Here is a 19408-nt window from a genome sequence, read left to right as displayed (position 1 = left end):
CTGATCAGCTGATAAATACCCCATCAAACTAGGCCAGAAAACCACTAAAAGTTGAAAAAAGTGCCAAAATGAATCATGAATGTGTCAAACAAAGTAGATGGCGGCAAGAAAAGCACATGCAGGTCTAGACACTGGTGTTTGTGCAGCATTGATGCAAGTTTTATCACGTAAATGTCATGTGAGAACATTGGTGAAAGTCCCACTTCCTGTTTTTGAACAAAGAGAGCAGCAGCAAAATCTCTGCATGCATTAAAGTAAAAAAATTGTTAAAAGGTCTGATTTTTAAAGTAGTGATGCAAACTTGTGTACTTGTGACTCAAAGACATTAAAACTCATTTTAAGTGACGGATGGAGTTTTTATTCGAGATACACTTACATTTGTACATTTTGTATGATAACACAATGTTCCAGGGGTGTTAACAACATCTATACACAAAAAAACAGTCATACTTAATATGTAGTTTTCCACTTTATAGTTATATTCAATGAAAATGACATTTATAGCAAATGACACAAACAAATGTACATAGGAATGGTGTAATTACACTAAATCCAGTATTCAGGAGCACAATCGATTGAACAACAAACAATAAATACAGTTAAATTTCAATTCTTTACATACTAACATCAGATTTTCCTCTTCGGTAGATTCACATTATGCAAATCCCCAAGATACGATGATTAAGAAGCATCACAAGCAATTTTATTTCTCTCTATCTATCAACAGGCATCAATAAATAATTTTATTTGTGTGTTTGATGGTGTCAAAAAGACGAAGCATTTATACAATAAGCAATTCAGTGGTGCACACACACATTAAAAATAAAACACACACACACGCACATTCAAATGCACTTCAATACTCAACACGAAATGGAATGGGGTTTGACGGACTTCATCAGTCCATTCGGATCTTCTGATTGGTCATCCTGTAGATGATGCTGTCGTATCCTGGATCCATGTTCCAGAGGTTGTAGGAAACGGCGATGACGGCTAAAGCTAACACGATCATCATCCACAGGATGATGTTGAAGATCACGGCGTACTCAAAGTTGTACTTGTAGGCCAGGTTGTAGGGGCTTCCTGGGTTACTCTGAAACAACCACACACTAGCATTCAATGTAGGTCAGCGTTCAAAAGTAGGTCAGCTATGGTAGTTTCTACAGTACAGTAACTGTCTTTTTGTTTTGGAACAAAACAAAACAGGTTATGGATTGAAAAGGTGATGGTCACTATAGCTAAAAACAATTGCTAAGGAATTGAAGGAATAAACACGCTAGTGCTAGCTAGCCAACTATGCAACTGCTGCCTACGCAATCAACTTTAAACGTCTTACAGCAGTTGTCCTCAATCGACTCTTTCTTCTCGTACCCTGACGAATAAACACAACGCTGGAAATTTGGACCTCATCCAACATCAGCACAATTTTATGTACACTTCATATCATCGTTTTCCTATGTAGGAATGTTTGGGTTTATACAGAAACTTACGATCTGCTTGGACTCGAGGATGGAGCGTGACTTCCTGGTCAGAGGGGCTTCAAACGTCTTTACAGTCACGACTTCTACAACCGCGTTGTTTCCATAGACGGTGGAGACGTCGTCTGCGAACTTCCGACACACACAAACAAACAGATTGTACTACAAGACTACTAAAAACTTTTAAAAATTAATTTAATAAATAATGAAATTTAATTAATATAATAAATGACAAATAATGATTGTGTGTTCATGACAGAGATGAATCAGATAAATGTGCAAATATCTAAATCTCAATAAATACTTAAATTATCTATTTTAAACATTAAACATCTGATAAACTGCAAATGAACGCATGTCACAAAAATCTTAATGTCATCCTAACATCTTTTAGCATCTTCCATTTAAAAAAATGTTGAATAAAACATGCTTGCAATAAAGGTTCTGAAATAAATTCTGTAATTAATAGTAATTGTAATATTTATTGACATAATGTACTTTATAAGTCTCAGGTGTCCCCAGAATGTGTCTGTGAAGTTTCAGCCTAAACTATCCCACAGATCATGTATTATATTCAAGTCCCAAAATGCCCCTTTTTGGGTGGAAGAAAAAACATGCAGTTTTCATGTGTGTATCTTTAAATGCAAATGAGCCGTTTCCCCCTCCCACTTTCCAGAAGAGGGCGGAGCCTTTTTCTGCTCGTGCCTGGGATACTCCAGCAACAGCAAAACAGGAGAAACCGTATGGAGCCGTTTCCACAGAACATGTTTTTGCATTCCACGGCGCTGCTTTTCCATTATTCTCTATGTAAACAAGCGATAGATGGACCTTGGGTTTTTCTCCCATTCGGGACCATTCACACACACACACAACGCAGTCAACACAGGCAGTGAAAAATGCAGTGTGGAGATGCATTTAACTTCTTTTAACTTGAGAGTTGCGTTTTTAAACCGCTGTAAGACGCGAGACGCGAGCATAGCGGCCAAACACGTCCGTCTAGCGCGGAAAAGTGGAGGACCTGAGATGACAGACACAAGCTCAGTACCTTCTGCAGAGCAGACGTCAGGATCCTGGTAGCGTCCGCGAACTGAGGGGAATCTGTGCCGTAGCGGCGGGCGATCTCCTCCAATCCCGCGAGCTCGAGGGAGTACAGGTCAGGAGCCGGGTCTTTGGCCAGATGCTTGTGTTTCTGCAGCTGTAGCAAACAACAAAGACGCTTCAATAACACAGAATCAAAGTTGCTGAAGAAACTGTCTGCATGAGACAAACAAGCAGATTCAAAGATGGCTAGATAAGCAAAACGACAATTATTCAAACTAAGAAACAAAAATTAACCCATGAAATTGAATGGAAGTGCATCAGAGAAACTGACCAGAGTTGAGATGTCATATAGAACCTGAACCTCAGACAGGAACAGAAGATCAGCCTGAAACACACAAAAACACATGTATATTTAGACCAGTGTCTTGTTTGTGGTGTGAAAAAAACGGCACGCATCTAATGATGTTTCGATACACAACAACTACTTTCACATGTCGATAATTTGAGAAGCCACTTCCTACTTTGGCTGAAAAACTGCTTCAGTAACTGTTAGAGTCCATGTCTGCATAAAGTGTGCATATACTATATACAATAATACATAAATAAACATATAAAAGACACACATACATGTTACATTTATTATATATAGGTATTGATTGATTCAATTTATATGCCATTTTCAGACAAAGTAAGCCTCAGTTTTGTGGTTCTTTGAATTATGTATATTTGTGTTTCCGTGCTGGAAGTTCGGTTGTTATGATGGAGAGGGTCATGTGACCGCATCCTCACCTCGTTATTACGGCTGAGAGAGCTGAGAGGAAGGGACGTGAGGACGGATCCGTCCTGGGACAGACGACCACGGATCTGTTGCAGGGTCACGGGCAGATCCTCAAAAACTGTGTTGGCCATTCCCATCATATACAGCCTCTAAAACACACAATATCAAGACATTAGACGCTTATTAAATGAATGATCTGGGTTCAATACATGATTTATTAACAACAACTGTGACATTCTGGTGATTCCCACAAAAACTATTTAGACCCGTCTATCAGTTTAAAAGCTAATTTAATTGAATAATTATAAACAATATCTTATAATAATTATAATTTAGATTTTTAAAAATATAATTATTAAACATAATTAGCCCTTTAGATGACAGTAGGACACTTTTTTTAGTGCCATACCAGCAAATGAGACAATTAAAAAAAGATAAATAATTAGATAAAACAAAGTATAATTTGACAAATTTGTTTCTTACAATAATTATTAATAAAAAAAAAATTCTTAAAATATAATCTAACAATTTAACATTTAATAATTGTACTTTTTTAAAAAATCTGTTAATACTTTCAATAAATAAATAAATGTTGCATGTTGGGAAGTCCAATAATATGTTCTTTATAGTAGGCCTCATTTCATCACATCAAAAGCATTACATAAAGCATTTCTGGCGTGCATCTTTATTTGCAGGGCAGAGAAGAGAACGGTGTGTTTGAGTCATAATGAAGCAGAGAAATCGACGTGGTCGTACCTCCTCACTGGGGGCGAGCTGCAGGACCACAGGGGTGCTGTCAGCAAACAAAGTGTGCACAGTGTTCGCCACACTGTCCAGAGTGAATGGAACCGGCTGGAACGAGATAGACAGATAGATAGATATTTATTTATAGTTTATTTGGTAGGGACAGCTACAGTGAACAGATACAGAATATCTTCTTGAAGCAATCCCATGTCAGTGTCATAGTGTTTATAGCCAAAGCTAATTCACAACACCTGTCCCTAGAAGGGCTTTTTATATAGAATATTACACTAGATGGGTAAAAAAAATAAAATTAAACAGTGAATACATTAAAAGGTCTAAAAACCAAACAGCACAAATAACACGTTTTGACATGTGTGATCACACGATCACACTGTTGTTGCTGTACGAGCCATGATTTTGTCCATTTTTTGAAGGTAGACAGTTTAGTTAAAGCAGAGAATGTCTAATAAGGGGAGAAGTTTCACTCTCGCTACACTTCCGGCTTCTGAACTGGTTGCAGTTCCACTCTGGCTCCACATGAGGGCGCTCACAGGACGAGTGCAGAATGAATGGAGGTCTATGGAGCTATACCCCTTAAAATCCACTTTTCTCAGGATATGATTTTTTGTTTAGTAACTTGAATGTTGTATTCGAAAGGAGATACCAAAAAAATACACATTGCTGGGTGTTAGATTTTTTAGAGTCACTTATTTGCTTTAAAAAGTCTTTTAAAAAGCCAATGACGTCATACACATCGTACGACCAAAGATACTGCTTTACGGCAATCCTTCAGTCACTTTGGTGTTTTCGCGCTCTGCACTTTCTTTTCTCTCGAGGCATCAACAACACAGCTGACACAGGTAAACACACGTGCTAGAGGAGTTTTTGCTAGAAGACATTCTGTTCCCGCTTCGGATGCCACGATGCCATCAAGCGGTATCTCTGGCCATAATCAGTCCTTCACTGACCAATCAGCGTTCATTAGTAAAATGCTAGCGTGTTATGGGCAACAACAACTCAACCTGTAAGAAATCGAAAGGACATAAGTACTCGTTCATTCAACTTTCGACCTATAACCCATGTTGAACTTGCAAAACCTACAATCAAATCTGAGATTTCTCAACGGCAATCGGCTGAAAGAGACAAATTTAGCCGTCTAGCCCCATAGACTCCCATTCATTTTGCACTCGGGCGATCGCCCCCAGTGGAACTCTGGTGGAACTACAACCAAAATTCGGTACAATAGGACTTAATAGGGAGTGGGCAGGCTCTCCGTAGACGGGCTCTGGTTAAAGTCTTCATCTCAGCAGGGAGAGAGTTTCATTGGTTAGCTCCTTTCACAGAAAAAGCAGCCTGAGCAAAAGATGTTTTACAAAATGGAAAACAACTTAGTCTCCACATGTAGCTGCTCTCGTAGATCTAAAACTCTGCAGTCCGTTTACAAAAATACAAAGCGGCTCGGGGGCAAGTCTATTCAAACATTTAAATACAAGCTTTATATGGCTAAAGTTATAAAAAGTCATAAAGCTTAAGATTTTGTGTTTAGTTAAAATAGAATGGTGATGAAATCTTATGGGCTTTTTAATCTAACATTTTAAAGGCACGATTATAAATCCGTTCAAGAGGCTTTAGAGGTTTGGTTGGTCTGAGACCAGACAGTGGTGCAGTACGACAGCTGGGACAAAATCTTTGTATTTAAAAAGACATAAGCACATTTGAATATTAAACAAATCCTGATTGTCCTGAAACGATTTATACTGGCCTTCATTTTTAAAGATTTTGATGTGACTTTTAAAATTTAGCTGAGAGTCTAACATGACTCCTAAATATTCAATTTGTTCAATGATTTCACCTTTCATTTCAATGTTTCATTTGTTTGCTGTTGGTTTCTTTTTTATAGAAAAGCACATGGATTTGGTTTTCTTTGTATTAAGTGTCAAGCAGGAAGGATCCATTTAACCAAATTGACACTTTCTCAAAACTTTGTGTTACAAAGACTTTGCCCACATAAACCACTGTGTCATCGGCATACATCTGAAGGGCAACCTCAGGAAGCTTGTTCATGTACAGGCTAAAGAGAATAGGCCCCAATATAGATCCCTGTCATAATTTTACATTTAGTTTTAAAGATAGATAGATAGATAGATAGATAGATAGATAGATAGATAGATAGATAGATAGATAGATAGATAGATAGATAGATAGATAGATAAAGAAGTGGCATTAGTCTCATGATAGAAAAAAAGAGAAGTCTTGTGGGGAAACTACGCTGCTACTTAATCCTGAAACATCCTGATTTTCTGACACTTACAAATTTAGCTGTTAAACTTTTACCCCTGTTTTCTGGATCTAAAGGGAATTATTTAACCTATTCAACTGACAACCTACACAAAAGCAAGAAGTGAGAGAAAAACACGCACCAGCACAGAGATTAAAATAACTCAAGCTCGTGAGAATGCATCACTCACGTTTTCGAGAGGGTAAGAGGAAATGTTTTTCGGAAAGTCGAGGCTGTCCATGCCGCGCACGACGATCAGAGCGTTTGCGCGCGGGCGTTGGAACAGCGAGCCGGCCGCCAGACCAGGCCAGTCAAGATCCTGCAAACCAAAGCCACAAGTTCACCACAGTGTTTACATGAAGACATCGTACGTGCTATTACACAATTAAACAGACATCATGATACCTCACGAACGGAGAAGCCCATGGTTAGGGCCACTAAATCAGGGATCTTTTCTCCTGATATGGGCCACTGTCCATCCCGGAAGGTCACGTACGGCGGACTGCGCAGAATGGTCAAACTGTCGCCCAAAACACCTGAGGGAAAATAACACAGAAAACAATGTTGATGTATTCTCAGTCACAATGTTTCTTTGCATTAAATGACACTTGCTTTGACATTTATTACATGTTAAATTACATTCAAATAAATTAATAAAACTTGACATAAATTAATACATAAATATACAGTATTACAGTAAGTAGGGGGGGGGGGGGGGATAATGCAACATAATTGAAACTAAATATGTTCCAAATTTTACACATTTTAATTTTAGGATGCACAAACATAGTCATATTTGGGTCTACGTGGCATTTGAAAGACTGTAAATCCGTGTCCTAACACAATTATCAGTATAAACAACTAACATAATCGTAGAATTGATCAATAATAAGTAGGATTTGTACAGTGAACCATGACTGTCACATGACATGCTATTGCTTCCTCATTCACTATCAACATTTAACACCGAAAGCCTTTTTGTTTAACAGCCTAAAGCAATATAATCACAAAATGGTACGAAATTCACATAAATTAATTATATTAAATGAATTCTATTGTATAAACGAGAGATATTTGATCCATTAATATGACTGCGGATTATGGCATCTCACTGCAGCCGCCATTATTTCATTAAACAAACGCTAAAAACACACCGACCTGTCAAAATAAAACCACGTACACGTCAAAGAAGAAGTACAACGCATATTTACCTGATAAAAGTGCTAAAAGCGCAAATACTGTGTTCATAATTGTTCGATTCATCTCCGGAGGATTTTCTGATGCACTGCTCTTCCTCGTAACACCGGTCACATGACCCGGACCAGCAGTGTCGCGTGACGTCGTGCGTCATGACGTCACGGTGAGTCCCACAGCGCTTCAGCTTTCAATGTGTAACTCTTAAAACTTTAATGAATTTGTTCACTAATGTACATTTTCTAAATATATGTTTAAAATAGTATCAAGACAAATTATTAACATAATTGTAGCTTTTAGCAAGAGACAAGTAGGCCTTTTAATGGTTTTGTTGAAATTAAACCATAAAATGGTTTTCTATCTATCTATCTATCTATCTATCTATCTATCTATCTATCTATCTATCTATCTATCTATCTATCTATCCATCCATCCATCCATCCATCCATCCATCCATCTCCCTTTCTATCTATCGCTGAATGACCTTCAAACCAGGACACGTGACAAATATGATTTAATAACCTTTTACGTCCTATAACCATCGATTAACCCATGAGACCCATCAAAATTTGTCAAAAAAACGCAAAAAACATTGTATTGTCACTAATGGTCACTAAACGCGCCGTTATCGCCACGGAGGAGCAGGACAAGCCTGTGTCGTTGCGCGCGTCCGCTTCCAGGAACGTCGCGTGCACAGTGTAAACAAACTGAAAGTACCGGTAGGCCTACTACTGAGCAGCCGGTATCGCAGTCAGTCATGAAACGCCAGCAACAGATGACTTTAATGTCTTCATGGATGAAAAAAAAGAAAGGAGATGTGAGTTGGTTGGTTAGCAGTAATTTAGCTCAGGTCAGGATAATCGTATTTTCTGTCTACACCTGTTGATGCTAGCCTAGCGTTGACTGACTAACGTTAACACATTGTTGCTAGGTAACTTCAGACCGTTAGCTAAACATAATTAGCTAACGGTCTGAAGTGTATATACAATGGTATATACAATGTATAATACATTCTATGTAGTGTACCATGAAAAGCATATTCTGTCAGCAATGACACGCAGACTCTGACTGCTAGTTTATTATAGGCCTCATCTAATCATAGATGCAGAAATATTTGAAATGACCTAAAAATAGATGCAGAAATATTTTTTTAAAGTCTTAATAATAAATGTTTTTCTAAACTTGGGCTATTTTTGTTCACCTACAATATTTGTTAATCTAAACTGTAATTACATTTTTTAATTATTATTAAATTATTATTATTAAAAAATATCTGACGACATTCGGACTGCCAATCACAGCAGAACCATAACACCTCTCACAGGAAGACCTAACTGTGTTTTCATTACTGAATGATTCAGCGTTTTGAACGAATCAGTTGAGTCAAAGATTCAATGACCCGTTAATAAATGCCTAATTCCTGAACGAATTGGCAGTTTGAACGAATCGTTTGAATAAATGACTCAATGACTCACTAATTTAAACGGTCGCATGCCGCCATCTACTGGTGGTTTAGTTTCGTGTTTAAAAGTAGCATTCTTTCCAATATTTTATATTTGCACTTTCAAAAAATATTGTAAACAATCTCATAACATTTAATGCAGTTTTAAATTGTCAGTGTAAATTAGGCTATTTAAGTTGATCGGTAACAGCCATATAGTGTCTTACTATTCTAATTTATTTTATTGATCAAATTGGAGAATTTAAAATGAAAGATGAATTATATAAAACAACTAGGGAAAATGCCCTTAATAAAGGTTAAAATTTCATAAATCTATAGATTTAAATATGTAAAAGCTGACTGAACACTGATGAGAGAATAAATAATATTTTCATAAAAAATGTATGGACAAGCAATTGTGAATGACCAATTTATACTTGTTTGAAAGACAAGCACATGAAAAGGCTTAATGTCAAGCCCTGAGTTAGCCTAGTATTATGGTTATGTGGCGAGCCTGAGTATAGTTTTACACATCAGCCCAGTAAATTCTGTAAAGTTAGTGATACGCAGAGTCAGTGTTTTTTGCACATTAATCTGAAAATAAATGTGGCACTCCCAGTTTTTCTGATGCACATCCAGAGACTTTTTTTGGCTACGCTAGTTGACTCAATATGATCATAACTCGTTTTTATATCAGAGCACAGATGAGGTGGAGCTACTTCAGAACAGAGAGGGTGAGACAGGGAGAAGCAGTATATACTGATTGTCTTGGCTTGCATGCATCCAATATTGTGATGTTATAGGCCTACTACTGCATAGAGAGAAAATTTTGATCGGTTTTGCGCAACAATCGGGAGATGGGGACCGCCACCCAATCCCCCCCCCCCCCCACCCCACTCCACCCCACCCCCTGCCTATAACCTTATACGAGCTATATACAATACATAGGCCTACATAAACATACATAGGCCTGTCTCAGCTTACACAGGCTACTTAAAAACATAATTTACCAAATTATTTAAATATAGCCTATTGTATAGAAATTCTGTAGGAATTAGAGCAATTATTGATAAATTGACATTTGATTGAATCTTTCCTACAAATCAAAGCCTTTCTAAAAGTGTGCACATAATAAAACCAATACCGACGTTAAACTTGTAGGTTTTAGATCTTTTGAAATGTTTCATTTACAAAACATGTATGTATATTTTTCTTTTCTTTTATCATTTGAAAGAAGCAAACAAAACGAGCTTGCAACTCAAGCCCCCTCTTCACCATTGCCGCTTGTGTTGTAATATCATCGTTCTCCGCTTGGAGGAGCTCTTGCTCCGTCACTCATCGCTCGCGTCGATCTCCGCGCAACAGCGATCATTCACCAGCCGGAGCCTGTGAGATTACGTGCATTCAAATCAGACCGTCACCATATGTTCGGCCGAGAAGCCTAAAATGAGTCATGATATACTTCAAAATAAATGTATATTGAGGTAATAAATAAGTGGTGACAAATAATTATTGAATAATAAATTGAAAATAAAGTCTGGGTGGAAAGTGAAGTAAAAAAGCTGAATCTAAATATTAAAATAAAAAATATGCATGTCCAAATGAACTTCAGATTCTACTTATAATGAATCAGACGTTGCTAATGTTGGGTAATGCAATTAAATGTAAAAAAAAGAAAAGAAAAAGAGAGATGACTCAGGCCTAGTAAAACTATGTAGGGCTAACCAATCAAATATGGCGAGTTGATGCCCAACTTTTTTTTAAAACATCAAGAACCTTAAGAAAGTGTGTATTTTAGGTGTTCGTGTGACGACACCATTTTTTAACACTAACATTTCTTTAAACAAATTTCCATGCATATATTTCAGTTTATCAAAATATGTATGCATGAATAAACATTTAAGCTATAGGCTACATTTTTAAAGAACCAGCAAACTGCTGTTTAAAAAGTTTAAGGAGGAGTAGGCTAACATGTTGCACTGCAAGACATGTCAACTAACCGGCAACATATTCAAAACACAACTAAACCTTTACTAAAACCATCCACAGCATAATCCATTTAACATGGACGTTTCGAAAGCAACCCGTTCCCCTTTCTTGCCCGCGGAGTGTGTGTTTAGTATATTCCGTCCCGCATACAGTGTTGTTTGAGGTCCGTTCTCGCCCTGAGCGCGGGACTGGAGCGCGCCGCCGATCTGACTGCTGAGCGCGACCCCGTGACACGCCTCCTCTGATTTTCACATTCCATTAGGTAATTCAATAGCAGACAATTAGACTGACCCAGCCATTGGCCCACCCAACGGGACACTGCCGACACAATGACCCTGATAGGGCAACGTTGCAGAAGTCTGGAGTTCTGTGTCATCCATCTGAGCCTGTCAATTATTAATTAGGCTATAGTTACAGAGAAGCGCAAGTTATTAGATAAATTAATGTTAAAAAAAAAAAGTCATACATATATTTTCAAAAAAGTTTTTTTTAGGTTTATTCAGCTGTGACCTGAACAAAATGCACATTTTCGTAATCATGTGAACACATTTTATTATTATTATTATTATTTAAATTATTTATTTATTATAGGCTAGGTAGGCTAATAATAAAACACCAGTATGCCAGAAATTTTTGTAAAAAAGTTTTTAGTTTATTTATTTTTTCTAGTCATTTTGTATCATTTTTATTTGTTGTTTTAAATATAATTATTATTGTCATTATTATTATTGTTAGCAGACATTTATTTATTTATTTAGCCTATTAATAAAACACTGCTAAGCTAAGTGTGCCAACACTTTTTAAACATTTGTATTTATTTAATTTTTTTCTAGTCATTTTGTATCAGTTTTTTTTTTTAATTGTTGCTTTAAAATATTATTATTATTATTAGGCTACTATTAATATTGACATCATCCTAATTATTTATTTATTTATTTAACAATAAAACATTGTACCAAGCTAAGTATGCCAAAACTTTTTAAAGTATAGTGTTTTTCTAGTTTTAATGATTATTATTGCAATTATTATTATTGGCAGACATTCATTCATTCATTCTTCATTCATTCATTCATTCATTCATTCGGTATATTAATAAGACACTGTACCAAGCTATATATGCCAACACTTCATGATAAGTATTTTTTCTAGTCATATTTGTATTATTGTATAATTTTTTAAAGGACGGACGATGGACTCGGCTCGTTCTCAGCTGGTCTGATGGCTTTGAATGACAGATCACGCCTGCAAGTGACAGTGTCTCGATGAGCGGACATTAACACCGGCGCTGATGGCCCCTCACACTCACTCACACACACACACACACACACACACACACACACACACACACACACACACACACACACACACAGACACGTCTCTTCCCCTTCCTCGGTCTCTTTATTCTGCGAGTAAACGCGAAGCACATCGCCTCGGGCTGTGAACACAATGGAGAGCTGGAGAGGGTGGGACGGAGGGGGAGAGAGACCCCATGCATGTATAAATGAAGGCTGTGTGGGGGAAGGTAGGGGCGGCCTTGACGAGATCAGATTAAACAACAATACAAAAGCCCACCACACTCGCCTCTTATTTATTTACATTCTAATGAATGGGGAGCGTTTGTGTCAGCTGAAGAATTCTAATATCCTATAAGGCCTTCGCCGTGTTAAATCAGGGCTAATGGCCTGTTTATTCCGGGATTTATTTGAGGAGATTCGGGAGTGTTGGGATAATGGCCGTTGTTTAAATATGTATGTCAGGATGAACACATGTCTATAACATACATCGTATATTTCAACCATATATGCTCTTAAAGCTGCGATGTGTCAATGTTTCTTATCAGTAGATAACAGTATCATTTTCTTTTACAATATCTTCAGAATTGTGGCTACATTTATAGTCTTCAGATAGCCTAGTGTCTGTTTTGATTGAATTTGGGCCTAATTTGCTACTGGTTAACACGACAGATTTTGCAACACGATCTCAAGTGCATGCGTTTCGATAGCATTAATTTTATTTATCGTAAATAGGCTACACCCCCCAAAAAAAGTTTTTGTGTGCATGATACCGTATCATTGATACGCACTGTGTACCCCCTTATGTAGGATTAGGGGTGTGGAGTGCGTGCGTATTACACGCCATAAAGTGCGTATCATATGCAGGCGAACACTATTTTTTATGTTGTAATAAATGGCACGAGAAATTAAATTCGTGCTATAGATACGCACTTTCATAAGATCGGGCTGGGTTTTTTCACAATGCAATATCTCAGAGTTTCAAATCAAAAAGATTGCAAACTTACTTTATTTTGTATTTTTTTCTAAAGTATGCTCAAAATATATCCAAAACATACCACAGAAGCTATATTAGACTTTTATTCATTTTATTTGACAAAGAGGCTAAGTTTGACCAAAGCAGCCAGAATTAGGCAATATATATATATATTTAATGTGGCATCAGACTGTAGTTTTTTGGATCATCTGTCTTGATCTCTACCATAAAAGAGATAGAAATAAATAAAAAATCTCAGAGGGACAGTTTTGGGACACTTGCTACCCTTATAATGGGTTTACATTACACTATACCTTCGCGAACCGTTCGCGCCTGTGAATGTAGGACTCTGAGCACGTTCCCGAGCTCTTTAAGCACGTTCCCCAGCGCTGTGACCTCCAGGTCGCCTCCCCCGGGGATGATGCCTGTGTGTGGGGGGAGGGTTTGCCCGTCAGGCTGTGGCCAATACATCCTCCGTCAAAGCCCCGAGCAATCCTGTTATCCTGTCCACACGCAGCTCGCGCGATTATCCTGCTCCTCTTCTCGGGCTCTCGCGCACAGACGACACATCACTCATTACCAATATTTGATTTGAACTAATTCTTATTTAAAACGAAATACACGTCACAATAGCTAACAAATGAATGTTCTAAAAAATTCTGAATTTTCTAATTTTTTTCTAAATGTTCTAAAAATTTAACATGTCCGAACATTTAAGTTTAGTTGTGGGAACTTCATAGCTATAGGCTAATCATTTCAATAGGCTAAGTCGTGTTGTTCGATATAGGCCTGCTGTAAGATAAATAGTTCAATTATTTTTTAACCTTCAGAGCAATTAGGCCTATTTTGTTCCCAGGTTTACAAAAACATCATTAACACTTAAAACATCTTGAGAATTTGACATCTTAAAAATCTAATCTTAAAGGACATTTAAACCCATGTTGAACGTGTTTTGTGGGAACATTCATCAAACATATTTTAGGAAAGTTTGTCCATAACATTAACCCATTTATTTTTAATTGTAGCCTATATGTCTAGACGTTTGGGTTTAGCTTTATAGGCTATCTATAGGGCCCATGCAACAAGGTCAGTGATCTTTTTATTTTATTTTTTATTTGACTTTAGTACAATAAAAGGTCAACCGCAAATATTCTTGTTAAACAAACCTGCAACCATTTAAATTTTTGAGGTAATAGGTCTATATTTTTTTCATCTAAAAACAAAAATCTAATTTTAAAGGACATTTAAACCATGTTGAACGTTTTCTTGTGAGAACTTTCATCAAACATATTTTAAGAAAGTTTATCCATAACATTAATTAACCCATATTTTTTTGTCTTGACATGAAGTTTGGCTTTAGATTTATATTTCTATATGGCCCAACAGGTCAGTGATCTTTACTTTATTTTTTATTTATTTTACTTTTGAACAACAAAAGGTCAACCACAAATTGTTGAACAAAACTGCAACCATTTTAATTTAGTATATATTTTTTAGATAATATAGGCCTATGCGGAAAAATGGGGCTAGGGATTAACGGCGTAAGTGTTAAAACGTGGGATTTTAATGATTGATTTGTTTAATCTATTTCAATGAAAATACACACTTTCTGCTTAAAAAAAAGTTACATTCATATAGCCATTAGCCACTATCTATAAGATTTAAAACACCCCGTACATCAGCCTACCACCTCCTTCTCTCTATATAATATAAGCCAAAAATACCGTTTTGTGGTTTTCCAAAAGCCTCTCAGCGGCACTGCCGATTAATTTTGTTTACGGAGCCCGTGCGCTGTGCGAAACACCCCCTCGCGCTGTATTCTACACGGGCGCATCGAGTCGTACAGAGGGAGCGCAGCCTACTGGGTTTATGGTAATTGCGGTTGTTCCCCCGACTGGCCTTCTGGGTAAGAGAGCGAGAGCGAGCGCGTGAGTGAGAGAGAGAGCGAGTGTGAGAGAGAGAGAGAGAGACAGGCGTCTCGCGCTCAGCTTTCATTCCCCGCTGCACGCGCTTACCGAGAGACACGCATACACAAGCAGCAGTTGCGCGAGCGTTCAGCGCGCCAGAGGGACATCGCGTATCGGAACCGGGACAAAGAGAGACGGGACATTTCCCGCTAACGGTCCGTTATATTAAAGAGAGCGGGGATTTCGTGTGGCAGTTTTGTTGGCCAGTTCTCAGTAAATGTGCGTGTGAGGACCGGGTCCGTGGACACGAGAGCAAACACATTGCTGCCGTTCTCTCGGCGTGGCTCTCGATCGCTCGTTGTCTCGCGAGCCCAACATGGCGCTGCGAGGCGTCATATAGCAGACTGAGTTCAGTTCAGCCGGAGCCCCGGGGATTTTTCGCCACCTGTGCGTTCACGCGGTTCGTGTCGAAGCGATCATCCTCTTCTAAATCAAAGGAATTACGTTCGACTGCTCCTGCATGGATGTATATGGATGGAGCCCCTATACGTGTTAACAGTTTTTCCAGGAGTGGATATTCGGCAAGTCCGGAGATACTTTGAACTTCAGAAGGACTTCCTTTGAAAACAAAGACAAAACCAGGGTTACTAGGTTGACCTAAGTTATAGAGGCTACAGAGTAATGCAGCTTTTAATAGGAGCATCTGATCCTCTTTGTTTTAACGGGAATCTTTGCATATCTTAAAAAACTAAAATCGAGAAAACTTGCATTTAAAGAGGAAACCCCATACGTTCCGTTTGACTCAATGAACAACAGGCATCACTTCATTCAGGTAAGAACATTATAAGCTTTATTGTGTTTTCCATGCCTTATTTGCCTGTTTGTTCCGTTACATTGTCCAGTAGGCAAATGCGTACGATCCGTGTCGTGCGGACCTTTGGCAACGCTAAAGAGGGTTCGTTCTTGATACTATAGAACTATTTTAAACCACGAATACCCATATAATCTTCTGTTTTGACATATTTGACATTTCTGCTTGAAACTTGTGCTTGTTGACAAGTTTTCAAAACATTGTCTCTTGGCTGACTGCATGGTGTCGCGATCTCAATGTTGTTGACATTTCTTGTTGGTTGTTGGTGTTTGTGAAGAAATTGCTCTTAATTTTCCAAATCGAATAATGTGGTGTTCTGTTAGTCAAGGACTCTCACTAGCTAACAAACCATTTCCCACGTTACGGGACTTTCCTTTATAGTAGCTGACCTTTTTTTCACTGTGTATCTATTCAAAGCGAAAACCAATCGTAGATTTTGTGGAACTGTTGGTTTCTGTGAAATTCACGTGTTATTTTTTTTCGTATTGAGTAGCCTAATGAGACGCCAGAAAGCTTGCTAGTGCGCGCTCGCAATGGCGCGTGGACTTTCTTTTTCCGATCGGGATACACCGCGAGCGCTATTGATTTCACGAGCCTCGCCCTTTTATATGACGGTTACCAACCTTATGAAAGTTTTAAGAAATTGTTCCTTGGGGTTCCTTGCAATTCTGTGGAAAACGAGAAGTTGATCTGTCCTCCAAACAAGTAGGCTACGTTTGGAAGTCACCTCCACTTCTTTCTTTTTTTTCTTTCAGTGAGCTTTGTAAGGGGGCCGAAATGACACATTGTGGACAGAAGAAGCCTAAGAAATTATATAAAATGAATTAAAGATTTTCTATGGAGTCTTGTTCCAGACATTGAAGCGAAATGTTTTTCAGAAAAAGCGCTTTGTGGAGACACTGTAAGTCCGTCTTTTGTTAGTAACGAATGTTGATGAGACACTTCGCGACCTCATGCGCTCAAAGTTATTCGCTGTCTGGTTGTGTCCGGGACGGGAGGAAATGACTTGACCAGTTCCTAGAGAAGACATTGACAGTTCTGTGTATAATCAGTCATAGACGGTTTAATTTTTAGTAATCTCTTTGTCCTCGACAGGCGCGGCCGTTTGAACGTTTTGAGATCCATATATTCAGGATATTTTTCTCGACTTGGAATATTTCATCCACTGTCACGCTGTCGTGTGATTCTCTAACAACAGTGCTATATTGTCGCGCCCTGAGGCTTTCTTTGTAGGAAAACCCGCTGTAGGCCAAGTTGTTAAAGAGTGATGGTATCCGAAAGTTATAGGTTTAAATCCCACAAGGGCTGATCAATGAACCATTATCACTGTGCAATGAATAAGACACCTAACACCATATCCAGGTTGACTTAATGAGTGCAGTTTAAAAGCTATTACATTACTAATTAGTACTATTTGTGTGGAGTTTACATAAAATAGACAAACATGGTTTCGATAAAGCGAAGACTTAACATTGCTGGCTGTTGTTACTCTTGCTGAGGCAAATTTAGGCCTCTCTCTCCTGGCCTGTTTTTTTTTTTTTGTCAAACCCGTGGGTTAATTTTTCACAGAAGTCTCGTTTCTAAATGGTTGCGACGTGCTATTCTGCATAATTAAAGCGCTGTGGACGCTATTAATCAAACATGTCATAACGCATTCGTATGAATCCTGGTGGAAAGAAAGCCCTGGATCCATCCATATTTTCATAGGCTTGCCTAAACGGCTACTACAGATTTTTTTGGCATCCTTTTAGCGTGACTCAATCATAAAAGTGCATTTCAACGTGACACGTATTGCTGAACTCTTAAAATGTTGTTCCTCAACATCTCTTGTTACGGATTCCTAATAAGATTCTCTTGACCGTATATTGTTGAGTTGTCCATTGCTTCTTTGGAGAATAGAGTGCTTGATGTCAAGTTCTTTAAATCAACGTGGACTGTTACTTTGAGTTCTTTTAGGCATACAGACCTAGATCTGAAGAAGGCAGTGAAAAATAGTTTGTTGCTTTTAAATCGTCATATGGAATCATATAGGCTTCTTTTACCTTCCAATTTAAACCTTTATTCGTGTCAATTTACACGGTCAATTGAAGTCTTTTTACTTTGTCCCAAATCACACATTGCAAACTTTATAGAGTGGAACTGATGACATTTGATGTGATATAAAACCCAACAATCTGCTCGTTATTAGTCCTAATCTGTCCAATAGCCTACAACCTGAAACGTGTGTAGCGCTTCTGTTTTTGTCTCAAATGCCACACACATTTTTTTATGTCTACATACGCATTCACATTTTATTTGTTTTTGTAAATGACATTAAATATAATGTACAGTGTTTGTACACGAACTGGCACGTATATGGGTTGTTTCCCCCCGTTTATTTGGTCCAGTCCCCCCGGCTCGCCCGACTGAGACCCCCCGCTCTCCGGATTGTCAGCTCGGTGTGAGCTCACGCCTGCATGCTCTCCTCTGTCCTCACCCACGGAGCCTGTCTGCTGGAGACGCACCAGCCTATATTCCGATGTCAGCGTCAGATTTGCAAGAGAGAAAGTGTGACATGTCTGCCCCGTATTGTAATGCTCTATACATACCCGCGGGTGGAATTCAGACCGACAAGTCATGGCCTGAGTTAAACCGGTGCCACAGTTCAGGGAATGTTTGAAGTGATTAATGTTGGCCATGAATCTGACAGAAATCAGACCACCAAAACGATCCACATGACAGAGTTTGGCTGCATTAGAGGTTACGGAGATCTCGTATGATATTACATGTTTTGCCAGCGTTTTTTAGCCTACTACTTTTTTTTTTTTTTTTTTGCTGGATTTCGTTTAACACGGAATATTTTAGTCTGTTTCAATGTGTGCTTCAAACTTTGGTTTGTTCCTGGACCTCAAAGTTTATTGGCTATAGAAAAATGTATCAGAAATGTTAAAATATGCTACTTTGGGACAAAGAGCGTATCATTTTTATTATCTATTTTGGCGGTTTATCTTATTTTATAATGACTTCTGTAGCCTATCATTCTGCTTCCGTTAGTTAGAATTTTAGTTTGTGTTTCAGAAATAAACCTTGATGATCAGTCAATGGATCCTCTTTGCGCATCTGTCTCAACGAATCCATTCCTCCACATGTTCTAGATGTTTGCAAAACATCGGGCTATATCTTCAACTGGCTATTTAACTCCTAAGTATCAGTGAGCAGACATCCTCATAGTTGCTTTCTTTACTAAATAGTATTGCCAAAGTTTGCTTTTGTCTTGGCAACCCGTTTGGGTTTTATTCCCAGCGCTTAGTTCGTGTGAGGGTGGAGGGATGCACTCGGATCGCATTTCGGAGTTTGGCTCCCGCTGGAGACGTCACGGTTTGATTGAAGTTTCTTCTCGGTCCGAGCGGTCCCGCGGGACGGCCCGCGCTGAAACAGGA

The 19408-nt window shown here is 38.4% G+C and overlaps 2 protein-coding genes across 4 annotated transcripts in view; one reads left to right on the top strand and one right to left on the bottom strand.

Annotated features, from left to right (window-relative positions):
• Positions 1–339: 339 nt before the first annotated feature.
• Positions 340–7698, bottom strand: atp6ap2 (ATPase H+ transporting accessory protein 2). Of its 2 annotated transcripts, XM_079594038.1 has the most exons (10): positions 7531–7676; positions 6725–6855; positions 6510–6638; positions 4054–4149; positions 3309–3446; positions 2851–2904; positions 2524–2673; positions 1491–1610; positions 1337–1372; positions 340–1093 (listed from the first exon to the last, which is right to left on the bottom strand). In XM_079594038.1, the coding sequence occupies exons 1-10, from the start codon at positions 7580–7582 to the stop codon at positions 899–901; spliced, it is 1101 nt and encodes a 366-aa protein (XP_079450164.1). In that variant the 5' UTR covers positions 7583–7676; the 3' UTR covers positions 340–898. The 2 variants fall into 2 exon arrangements, with proteins under 2 accessions (XP_079450164.1, XP_079450165.1); XM_079594039.1 differs by lacking the exon at positions 1337–1372 and having other exon boundaries at positions 7531–7698.
• Positions 7699–14993: 7295 nt separating this feature from the next.
• The window catches only part of bcor (BCL6 corepressor), a 39809-nt gene continuing 35394 nt past the window's right edge, over positions 14994–19408 (top strand). For both annotated transcript variants that reach the window (XM_079594035.1, XM_079594034.1), the window contains exon 1: positions 14994–15950. The gene's annotated coding sequence lies outside the window, so the exon portion shown is untranslated. The remainder of the gene's footprint in view (positions 15951–19408) is intronic.

This window comes from Phoxinus phoxinus (genome assembly GCF_949152265.1).
Source record: "Phoxinus phoxinus genome assembly, chromosome: 20".
NCBI classification, from domain to species: Eukaryota; Metazoa; Chordata; class Actinopteri; order Cypriniformes; family Leuciscidae; genus Phoxinus; species Phoxinus phoxinus.
Note: the sequence above shows the minus strand (reverse complement) of the source record. Positions and strands in the feature narration are given on the sequence as shown.